This window comes from Sciurus vulgaris (genome assembly GCF_902686455.1).
Source record: "Sciurus vulgaris genome assembly, chromosome: 11".
Lineage (NCBI taxonomy): Eukaryota > Metazoa > Chordata > Mammalia > Rodentia > Sciuridae > Sciurus > Sciurus vulgaris.
This window is the reverse complement of record NC_136472.1, coordinates 71,640,202-71,651,936: the sequence shown is the minus strand read 5'-3', so window position 1 is coordinate 71,651,936 and position 11,735 is coordinate 71,640,202. Positions and strand designations below refer to the sequence as shown.

Sequence of the window (11,735 nt, the reverse complement as noted above, 5' to 3'; positions counted from 1 at the left end):
GGATCTACACCGAGAAACCACCAATGAAAATGCAGAGTGGGTTACCTTGCCTTTCCGTGGGCGTGCTACCATGAAGGGCTGGTTCCTGTGGAGAGACGCTGAGATCTGACTGCAGAACCTACGCCGTCGCTCGGTTCGGGTCCTCTCCTCCCACCTTTTCCGTGAGCACCACATTCTAGTCCTTGCGCCGGGAAGCACTGCGGACAGACTGCGGGTGCGCTGGGTGACCGCGCGCGCGCGCGCGCACGCGTCCTCTCTTTAAAGTGGCACAGAGGCTTTTAAGGTGATCTGTCCTGGATTTCTCTGCTTTCCCGTCTTTTCCATACCTTCCTAGTTCAGGCCAGCCTCCACTGTTCAGTTGCCAACCATAGGGCCGACCTTGAACTCTGAGCAGGGGTCGTCCTCATTTTACTCCAGAGGAGACTGAAGCCAGGATGGTGGAGTGGAAAAACTTAGTAGCGTTTACGAGTCCAATTGTAGCCCAAAGCACTTTTCATTCATTATATTGATACTTAAATTCTGCGAGTTAAGTATTATTGATGAGAAAATGGAAATTATTACATGGTAAGGCATGGTGCTGGGATTCGAATTTAGATCTCTTGGTTTAGAATCCAAGGTACTTTCCCTTCCACTGACCTTTGAAGAGCTCATAGTGTCATAGGAAGAGGAAACGTACAGAAATAGGAACTATCATTTTTTGAAACCTTTGTTCGTGCCAGTCTCCTGACAAGCATTATCATCTCTGTTTTTCAGAAGAGATTTCTAAGTGACTTGTACAAGGGCATCGAATGAAGCAGTGACAATGCAAGGTTTCCAATCCATGTCTATTTCAAAGCCATTTCCTTTCCTCCCTTAAATTACACTGCCTCCAGAACAAATGAATTTTGTGTAGATATGTAGAACACTGAAATCCCTCTTGTGATTTTTCCCATTGTTTTTAGGATCAAAGTCTTAAACTCCTTAACATGGCCTGCAAAGCTTTGCTATGATCAGGTGCTTAGTCAATTTACCAGTTTTCATTTCTTGTCACATTCTCATGTTTTCTCCAGTTAGTGAAGGTTTTTTTCTTTGTGTGTTTTGTGGTGCTGGGGATCAAACCTTGGGGCCTCACACTTGTAGGACATACTCTCTACCAGTGAGCTGCAACCTCAGGCCCATCACTGAACTTTTGTTTAAATTTGGTGTCAAGTTCTGTCTCTGTCTTCCATTAGCCAGAAATATTCTTCTCATGTCTGGCTAATTCCCACTTACCCTTTGAGTCTCATTTTTGAAATCACCTCCTCCAGGAAGTCTTCCGTGCCTATTCTTGCCCTGTGTCTACCCATCCACTGTGTTCCAAATCCTAATAATCTGTATACACTGTTGTAAACTCTCTGCTCACTTATCTAGATTGTAAACTCCATGAAGACAGGAGCTGTATCTTGTTTGGCCACCCCTGTATGTTCTAGCATAGTGGCTGGTACATGGTAAGTACCCAAAAATCATCTTTTGGAGCTAAGAATGTAGCACAGTTGTAAGAGCACTTGCCTAGCATGTGTGAGGTCCTGGGTTCCATCCCCAGCAGCACACACACACAAAATTCATCTATTGAATCAACGAGACACAAGAGAGGCATCAAGGGTCCTAACTCTCTTTTACAGCCCATCATGGCAAAATTTGTGTAAAGGCCAGAGTCATTTCTCTTCATACCTTTCTTAAGTTCCTCCTTGCTGCTTTCTTTTCTTACTTACTTTCTTTCTTTCTTTTTGTACCAGGAATTGAACTCAGGGGCACTTAACCCCTGAACCACATCCCCTGCCCTTTTTATATTTTATTTAGAGAAAGGGTCTTGCTAAGTTGTTTAGGTCCTCACTAAGTTGCTGAGGCTGGCTTTGAACTTAGCGTACTCCTGCCTTAGCCTCCCTAGCCATGGGGATTACATGCATGCACCACTGCGTCCGGCTCTTACTACTTTCTTTTGGATGCTCTGAAGCAGATGATCTTGGGGATGTAGTCTGAGCAAATATACCTCACATTAGGGCATAGTTGACAAAGCATTTTCATTTACTGTATAGATTCAACTCTTCCCTGGCCTCTGAATGCTCTATTACATCCACACTGAATTCTTTCCATTCCTCCCATGTGTCAAAACCTACACATATTTGGGTACCATCACACAAACCTAGTTCTTCTTCTGGCATTGAATAAAGCCAATAGGCGACAAGAATAAAGGTTAATTCTTTTCAGTTAGGTCAGAGATGGCTTTTCCAAAAAGATGACATTTCACCTAATTCATATTCCATTAGCAGAATCCATTGAGCTTACTGAATGCTGTTTAAAGCACTCTCAAATATATGTCAATCATTACAAAACATGTTCCAGGCCTGTTCTCTGCCAGGCCTAATGCTGGGGGTACCAGGGTAAATCAGGCTCTGTATCTGTCCTCAAAGAACTTAGTCTTCTAGGGGAGACAGATACATAAGCAAGTTCTAATAGTGCAGTTTAGTTGGTGCTATTTATGACAGCAGCACCTTATTATAATCATATTTGTACTCTAACCTAGTCTTTGTTGGTGTTCTAGACTCTTCAGGATGTCAACCTCAGTCCCTCAAGGCCATACCTGGGCCCGACAGGTGAAGAAGGAGGATGAAGAAGTAGATCCTCTGGACCAGCTCATCTCCCGCTCTGGCTGTGCTGCCTCCCACTTTGCAGTGCAGGAGTGCATGGCCCAGCACCAGGACTGGAGGCAATGCCAGCCGCAGGTGCAGGCCTTCAAGGATTGCATGAGTGAACAACAGGCAAAGCGGCGGGAGGAGCTTCAGAGAAGGAAAGAACAAGCCAGTGCCCACCGCTGAGACCTCAAAATCACCTGTCCCAGAGGGTGGTCTTGCAGAAACCAGCACATAGATCATGGGAGGATGCCATTCTAAATGCTGGGAGTATGGGCCAGGAGGTGTGAAGCTGGTGGATGGTCTTTGGTTCTAGGATAAAGAGCCAGACACCATGAGTTTGGACATGACTACCACACTGAGCTGCCACATTTTAATCGTCAGATCTCAAACATTCTCACCTTTCTTGTTCCACCACCATTTGCCATGTATAACAAAGAATTGGGTGGGTAAAGGAAGCTCCCCCACCTACCTCTTGGGTCAGTGTGCCAAGTACTAAGATGATTACAGGGACATTTTAATTTTAGAAATAAATTCACAACCTGAGGTTAAATTAGTTACATAATCAGGTGTTCATTTTTTCAGTCATAGGTTCAATAATAGCACTGTGTTGGAATGTGACCTCTGCCTTCATGTTCCTTAGGGTCTAGTTTGAGAGTTGGAAATAGCACTGGAACAACTAACTTATTTCCAAAAGTGATGAGTGCCTCTGTCTTTTTATCACCTATTCTGGATGTTATATTCCATTTAGTACAGGAAGAAAGCAAACATGGAAACTTATTCAACAAATATTGAGTACCTGATATGTGCCAGACTCTGTTGAAGTAACAGATGCAGAATCTTTCCCCAACTCAACCAATATAGAAAATTTGCTGACATTTTAAAAGTTATGTTTGACATTAAAATACAAATTTCCAGCTTTTGAAAACTGCAGACGCTGTCAACACAAAGCTTGTATTCCTACTTAACTACAAGTAGCTGGTGCTGAATAATACTGCCTCTTTACAAGGGCTTGTGTCCTGTTCATACTGTTGCCATCACTTCTCACTCTTCCTCACTGAGACCACCCACTATTACTCAATAGCCCCTTAAGGCATTTGGAAAGGGAGGGAGTTTGGGAGAGTGGCTCCAGCCATAGAAGCTAGAATGCTTTCATCATTAGTAATAACATAATTTTTGAGTACCTACATTTTAGAAACCTAAACCTGAAATATAGTAGGCCCTAAAATGTAAACCTTTGTGTTGGTATTTTTAGGGAAGAGGGAAAGAAGTGGGGAAAAGATATGAGGAGTTAAATAAACAACAGAATCCTATTTTAGGCCAAAGGGAATGATCAGGTGAATATATAAACATGTATTTCTGTAGATCCATGTGTGCCTCAATGCTGTGGGTCATTAAAGGGAACAAGCAGTGTGCTCTAGAGCTGTCACCAATAATCTCAAGAGGAAGGCGTTAGTGGAGTTGAGCCTTTAAAAATGATAGATGGAAGGGGCTGGGGATATAGCCCAGTTGGTAGAGTGCTTGTCTAGCATGTATAGGCCCTGGATTCAATCCCCAGCACCATGAGAAAAAAAAAAGATAGCTGGAGCCAGGTAAGATGGTGCAGGTCTATAATCCCAGTGACTTGGGAGGCTGAGGCAGGAGGATTGCAAGTTTGAGGCCAGCCTCAACAAATAAGCTAGGTTCTCAGCAACTTAGTGAAACCCTGTTTCAAAATTAAAAAGGGCTGGGGATATAGCTCTGGTAAAGTACCCCTGGGTTTAATCCCCAACACCAAACAAAACAACAACAAAAAATCTGGGTGTGGCGGCTCAAACCTATAATCCCAGCAGTCCAGGAGGCTGAGACAGAAGAATCACATGTTTGAGGCCATCCTGGACAATTTAGTGAGACTTTGCCTCAAAATTAAAAAATAAACTGGGGATGTAGCCAGGTGGTAAGAGTACCCTGGGTTCAACCCCCAGTAACAAAAAATAAATGAATAAAAATTGTTACCATTTATTGAATGATTTTAACTAATACTTATTGAATATTAATTCAGGCAATCCAGTTCTAGCATCTGTGCTCTCAATCCATATGATAAACTGTCTTCAAGTCCCAGTTATGCTACTTGAAGCTGTATGACTTTGGACACTTTTTTTTTTTTTTTAAGTACTGGGGATAAAACCCTGAGGCAGTTTACCACTGAGTTACATCATAAACCCCTTTTTATTTTTTATTTTGAGAAAGGGTCTCACTAAGTTGCTGAGGCTGGCCTCGAATTTGTGATCCTCCTACCTCAGTCTCCTGGGTTACTGGAATTACAGGCATGCACCACCACACCTGACTGGAAAAGTTACTTAACATCTCAAAAATTTTTTTCTCCTGTGTGTGTGTGTGTGTGTTGTATGCTTTGCTCACAGGCTTCAAAGCTAATGAATTTAGACCTTCCTCACAGAATTGTTGAAAGAATTAATATTGGCAATGACCTTAGAAACAGCGTCTGGCACCCCATCCTTGTGTGCTAGTAACTGTCTTGAGGTAGGCTGTCTAATCCTCACAACATAGCATTCATTTCTCTTTACAGAGGAGGAAATAAAGGTCAGATCTAAGAATTGGGTTCCAGGCTTATCTTGCTCTAAAGTCTAGACTGTTCTCTGCTCTGTGCTTCTCCCTATATACTCTACACTTACCTCTGACACTTTTGGGTCACTCCTGTGAAGAGGTGCAGTGCCAGCAATGAGTGGAGAGACCTCTTGGCTGGGTGTCTCTTGACTAGACCTAGGGCATACTGAGGCTAAGCTCTTCCCTGCAAGGTTCTTGACCAGGGACTTGGCCTCATACTCAGTATGTAGGTACACTGCAATGTGTTTTACTAGATGAGTAAGAAGATATTTTTGTCCCTCCCTCAGGTGAAGTTGTTAGACTTCAGAAATCCAAAAGAACGGGAGTGAGTCCAGATTGAAACCTTACACTTGCCCTCTGTAGAGAAAGCCAGGGCTCCTTTCTCTGCAAGACTTACAGGAGGCAGAGTAAGGGGAAAGAATTCTTCCCTTTTTAGCAGCTATCTTTTAAAGAATATTCATTCTTCAGAGCCTGGGCATTCTGCCTGAATGGTGAGCTGATTCCTTAAAGTGAGTCGAAATGTCTGAGAATAAATTATTCCAGGGGGAATGAAACAGCTAAAAGAATTATTTCAGATTCTGCAGGACAGTCAAGACAATTGGAGAAGAAAACATCAAAAAGAAATCAAAGTACTGATTAAATAAGCCCAAGACACATTGGCCACTTTCTGCCTGTGGTGTCTTTCCAGCTGGTCTAGTTCTAGACATGCCTAGTGCCTGCTCAGACGGCTTTCCTTCCTTAATTACACTCTGTCCTAGAAACAGGAGACAGAGGTCTTAGCATTGCTAGTGTCCAAATATCCAAAATATCCAGATTAATTTCTCATTGACTAAAACATACCCTTTTAGAATTCACAGCTGGCCATTTCTCAAGTTTCCAAGGCAGAAGAACAGACATCCTTACCAAAAGGGAAAGGACTAAAACATGTAGCTGAGGAATCTGCTGACCTTAACTAAGAAAACTGCCCATTTGACCCAGGCATTCTGTCCTTGAAAGTTATTGATCTACATAAAAATCCACTTCTAAAAATCTATTATATGCAATGAACTAGGAATTGAGTATCATGGAACAATCCCTGACTCTGCCAATGGCTAAATGGTTGACTTTAGACAAGTCTATTTCCCTCCCTGGGCCAGTTAACTCATGCGTAAAATGAAGACTAAAATGGATTATCCCAAAGGTTATGTATTGATAGAGCCAATCCTAGAACCCAGCTATTCTGATTTCCAATCCACTGACTTCTCCTTGTGTTTTCATTGTCCTATTAGGATTTCTGTGTGTTTTTTTTTTTTTTTCTTTTTGCTTATTTACTCACAGGTACCTACAAAAAGCAGGAAGCACTGTTGTTGATCTTTATTTATTTGCAGTGCTAGGTTTCAAATTCAGGACTTCATACATGGCAGGCAGACACTCTACACTAAGCCACATCCTCAGGCCCCTACTAGGAATTTTTTAACTGGGGCATTCAAAACTAAAAGTATGCTGAAGAAATGAAATACTGATACATGCAACAAAATGGATAAATGGAGTAGGACACAGGAAAGTCTATATTGTATGAGATTAATTGTAGTACTAGATAAGGCAATAGAAATGAGATTAGTGGTTGCTTTTAAAGGAGAATGACTAAAAGAATATGAGGGAACTTTCTGGAGTAATTGATAGAATGGTGGGGTTCATTGGTAAATGCATGTTTCAAAACACATCAGTTTCACCAGGCACAGTGGTGCACACCTGTAATCCCAGCAGCTTGGGAGGTTGAGACAGAAGGATTGCGAGTTCAAAGACAGCATCAGCAAAAGCAAGGCACTAAGCAATTCAGTGAGACCCTGTCTCTAAATAAAATACAGAATAGGGCGGGGGATGTGGCTCAGTGGTCAAGTGCCCTTGAGTTCAATCCCTGGTGCCTCTCCCAACTCCCCCACCACAACAAAAAAAACAAATCAGTTTCAAAACTGATCAAATATACACTTAAGGTCTGTGTTTCACTCTGTATGAATTAGATCTCAAAGAAATCTTTTAAAAATATTTACTGAAGTTGTTTAGAAGGGAAGAAAATCACGTTTACTAAGCACTTGGCCAGCCTGTTATAGATCTGTATCTCATACTCTAACAAAGGATTACCCATTTTATAGATCAGAAAACTGAGGTTCAATGATACTAATTCACCAGAGAAAACAAACTCACAAAGGACCTTAAAACTAATAAATGTAGAGACCCAGGCACAATCCAGGTTTATCTGCCTCTTATAATAGGTTGCCTAAAGAAGGGAGGGAAAGATATTTTCAGCTTGGAACTAGGAGACTTGTGTTCCATTTGATTTCACAGCCATGTGATCCTAAGAAAGTCCATATCCCCCTGGGCCTCACTCTAGAGTCAAATGAAGCTTGTAATTGTTTTATAACCCTGAGGTTATAGCAATCAGACTATCTCCGGTCCTTTACCAGGATGGAACATTAAGAGCAATTTCCATTTCTTAGAGTAGACTCATTATGAGCAACAAAAGCTCTTTGACTCCAGTGAGAAGATAAATCATCAACTAGGTTAGTGACACAAGAGCTTCAAGTGATAGAATCCAGCTCTCTCCTATTTTAGATAAACCTAATTCATTCCACAGTGATATGATGGGAAGGAATGAACTGGGACATTAGATCTGAATTCTGCTGCTGTTCTCCCATTGAGATGCCCTGTGACCTGGGGCAAGGCACTGCTTTCTCTGTGCCTCTAACCTATACTTGCTCCAGGATCTTATCCATTTAACAAAAGTAAGTCCTGTTTCCACATATTAATAATAAGGAAAACTGGGCAACTGGAATCTGATGTGTTTCTCAGGATTCCTAAATGGAACCCATGTGGCATTGCCCATGTGCTATGGGGACAATATGTGTGTATACATATGCATATATTAACTTTTCATATCACTATATATCCCCCAGCTTCACATTCATCCCCTTAGCTGTTGCTCTTTTATCTTCCATAAAGGAGATTTAGCAATAGGGAATTCTTTTTTTTTAATAAAATTTTTTTTTTGCTTAATTACTCACAGGTACCTATACAAAGCAGGAAGCACTGTTGTATATGTATTTGAGGTGCTAGGGATTGAACCCAGGGCTTCATGCATGTCAGGCGGACACTCTACCACTGAGCCACATTCTTAGCCCAGAAATAGGGAATTATAAAATCATAATATCAGTCTTTACTGGAAAATTCTGCCCACATTCCCATTGGGGTTCAATTGGAAGTCCTGGCCTGCTGGGTCTTTTTTTTTTGGTTCCAGGGATTGAACTCACAGGTACTTGACCACTGAGTTACATCCCCAGCCCTATTTTGTATTTTAGAGACAGGGTTGCTTAGTGCTTCATTTTTGCTGAGGTTGGCTTTGAACTCGTGATCCTCCTGCCTCAGCCTCCCAAGCTGCTGGGCATGCACCACTGTGCTGGGCCAGAGAAGCATTTTAATTTAAGGGCATCTGCTATCTGCTATCTTGACAGCCTTCCCTTAGTGTTCACCTTGGGAAGAAATCTGAGTTTCCTCTTGTTGCCTGCGGAGATCAAGCAAAAAAACCCAAAATAACTTCTGGATTGAAGCTATGAGTGTCAGAAATGTACATGTAATGTTGAGAAGACTCTGAACTCCCACAGACATCTGGTTAGGGATACCCCAGAGAAGGCAAGAAGTAGATGATAAAGAGGTTCTGCTTCTTATTACCTGTTTGACCCTACCAAGTCACTTCTCATCTATAAAACTGGGATAATACCAATAACCTCAAAGATAATTTGTATAATGTATGCAGCAAAATAGGAGAATGAGTGAGCCAGAGACACAGATACATGTATTCTGTTATGGTTTAGATATGAGGTATCCCTCAAAAGCTCATGTGTGAGACAATGCAAGAAGGTCTAGAAGTGAAAAGATTGGGTTATAAGAGCCTTAACCCAATCAGTGTGTTAATCCCTTATAGGTATTAACTGAATGGTAACTGTAGGCAGGTAGGGTGTGGCTGGAGGAGGTGGATCATTGGGGCATGCCTTTGGGGTATATATTTTCTCTCTGTATACTAGAGCCATGTCTCTAGCTGCTTTCCTCTGCCATACCCTCACGCCATGATGTCCTGCTTCACCTTGAGCCCCAAGGAATGGAGCCAGTCTTCTGTGGACTGAGCCCTCTGAAACCATAAGCCCAAATAAACTTTTCCTTCTCTAATTGTTCTTGTCAGGTCTTTTTGGTCACAGCAGCCAAAAGGCTGACTAAAACACTCACATATACTTATACTCAGACACATACATACACACCCTGGAAGACTAGAGAGAGGATTAGAGTGAATGTGTACTTAGCACAAGGTCTAACTCAATAAATGATAGCTATTCTGCATGAAAGTATGAATGCACTAAGGCTCAGAAGAGAAAGAATATTAGAGATCACCTAGACTACTAGTTCTCAGAGGTAATCCTGGACCAGGAGCAACATCATCACCTGAGAACTCATGTAGGATGCAAATTCTGGATCCTCACTCCGTACCTATGAAATCAAGCAATTTGCGCTTTAAAACCCACTCCCAGAGATCCTGATGTATGCAAAAGTTTGAGAATCAATCATTTAGACAAAATTTGACAAACCATTTCTGCAGAAGACCAGAAAGTAAGTGTTTCAGCTTTATGAACTCTGTTCCAACTACTCAACTCTATCATTGTAGAAGCCATAGATAATATTAAGTGAATAAGCATGGCTCTGTTCCAATAAACCTTTATTTACAAAAACAGAATGGGAATTTGGAATGAGGTAAGAGGTGGAGTTTTTTCACAACATGGTCAATGTACTAAATGCCTCTGAATTATTCATTTTAAAATGGCTACTTTTGTGGTATGTGAATTTTACTTTGATAATTTTTTTTTTTTTTCAGTACTGGGGGTTGAACCCAGGGCCTCATGCTTGCAAGGCAAGCACTCTACCGACTGAGCTATCTCCCCAGCCCCATTGATAAATTATTAAAAAAAAAAAAAAAAAAAAAAAGCAGTGAGTAGGATTTGGTTCATGGACAGTTGATTGCTGACACTTGATCAAGATCAACTTTCAGGGTTGGTGCTGTAGCTCAGTGGCAGAGCACTTGCCTAGTACTTGTGAGGTACTGGGTTCAATCCTTAGCACAACATAAAAATAAAAAATAAAACATGCTGTCCACTAGCAAATACAATTTTTTTTTTAAAATCAACTTTCAATGTTTGCTTAATCTCATTCCAGGCATACTTATCAGTTATGTAAACTTTACCTGAATACTTATGTCCTCACTCACTAACCCTCAAAGAATTTATTTTGTATATGGATAGACCTCAATTCCATATGGAGAATTTTCCATATACAATGCCAAAATCTCCCTTCCCATGACTTGTACCCTTAGAGAGTGCCAAAGATAGTGCTAGGATTTGGATATGGTTTGAATGTGTCTCCCAAAGGTTCATGCCCTGGAAGCTTGTTCTCCAGTATGGCGATTTCCAGAAGTGAAAGAGGTAATGCCTAGTAGAAGATGTTTAGGTCACTGAGGGCTTTGCCCTGGGAAGGGATTAATGTATTTCTCTCGGGAGCCTTTGAAAGTGGGTTGTTCCAATCAATAAAAGGGCTAAGGAACTGCGCAGACACTTCACAGAAGATATGCACAATCAACAAATATATGAAAAAATGTTCGACATCTCTAGTAATTACAGAAATGCAAATCAAAACTACCCTAATATTTCATCTCATTCTAATTAGAATAGCTACAATCAAGAATACAGGGCGGAAACTGCGGAGGTGCACATGTATCCAAGCCTAGGCTCCTCCCCTTCCTGGCCCTGCCCAGAGCCTCCCTTCCCTACCGAGATGGCGCTCAACCCCACAGCATCTCAGACAGGTTGAAAAAGATGTTTTGATTCCAAAAATAATGAGAGAAAAGGCCAGAGAGAGGTGTTCTAAACAAGTTCAAGATTTTACCAAATGTTGCAAGAACTCTGGCATCCTTATGGTAGTAAAATGCCAGAAAGAAAATTCTCACTGAAAGAATGTCTAACTGCTTACTACAGTGATCCAGCTTTTTAGGAAGCATGCAAAATGGAATACCTGAAGGAAAGGGAAGAATTCAGAAAAAACTGGAATTTCTATTAAGAAAAGGCTACAGAAGCATGTAGACAGATATTAAAATGACAGGAATCTCATATTAATGAGATTACATCGTAATCTTTTACATCGTAAATCATCTGAAATAATGGACTCAAGAATGTTTGCTTTATTCTAATTATGAAAATATTAATTTTATATGAAATAAAGATCTTTATTTCAAAGTTGATTTACTAAATACGGGATAGGAGTAAATATTGGAATGAGATACGGTTTTCCTAATCATTCTGGATTTTTCACAAGCTTTTTCACAGTTATAGTTCTATAAACAGTGCTAATGATTTCCAGAGTTCCATATGGACGATGCCTTCTTCCATTGTATAGGCAAATGGCTAATAA

At 41.0% G+C, this 11,735-nt stretch overlaps 1 protein-coding gene and 1 pseudogene across 5 annotated transcripts; both read left to right on the top strand.

Annotated features, from left to right (window-relative positions):
- Window positions 1-16: 16 nt before the first annotated feature.
- Window positions 17-3,204, top strand: COA4 (cytochrome c oxidase assembly factor 4 homolog). Of its 4 annotated transcripts, XM_079103834.1 has the most exons (3): window positions 72-161; window positions 1,390-1,466; window positions 2,561-3,204. In XM_079103834.1, exon 3 carries the CDS (start codon window positions 2,571-2,573, stop codon window positions 2,832-2,834), a length of 264 nt encoding a protein of 87 aa, XP_078959960.1. In that variant the 5' UTR covers window positions 72-161; window positions 1,390-1,466; window positions 2,561-2,570; the 3' UTR covers window positions 2,835-3,204. The 4 variants fall into 4 exon arrangements, with proteins under 4 accessions (XP_078959961.1, XP_078959959.1, XP_078959958.1 ...); XM_079103835.1 differs by lacking the exon at window positions 1,390-1,466 and having other exon boundaries at window positions 17-133; XM_079103833.1 differs by lacking the exon at window positions 1,390-1,466 and having other exon boundaries at window positions 46-161.
- A 5,128-nt stretch (window positions 3,205-8,332) lies between these two features.
- LOC306639879 (COX assembly mitochondrial protein homolog) lies at window positions 8,333-11,418 on the top strand (annotated as a pseudogene). Its single transcript has one exon. The product of its transcript is annotated as a COX assembly mitochondrial protein homolog (transcript).
- Window positions 11,419-11,735: the final 317 nt, after the last annotated feature.

Excerpts from the sequence above, each read along its gene's own strand:
- COA4 (XM_079103835.1), top strand. The coding sequence starts at position 2,571 with ATGTCAACCTCAGTCCCTCAAGGCCATACCTGGGCCCGACAGGTGAAG.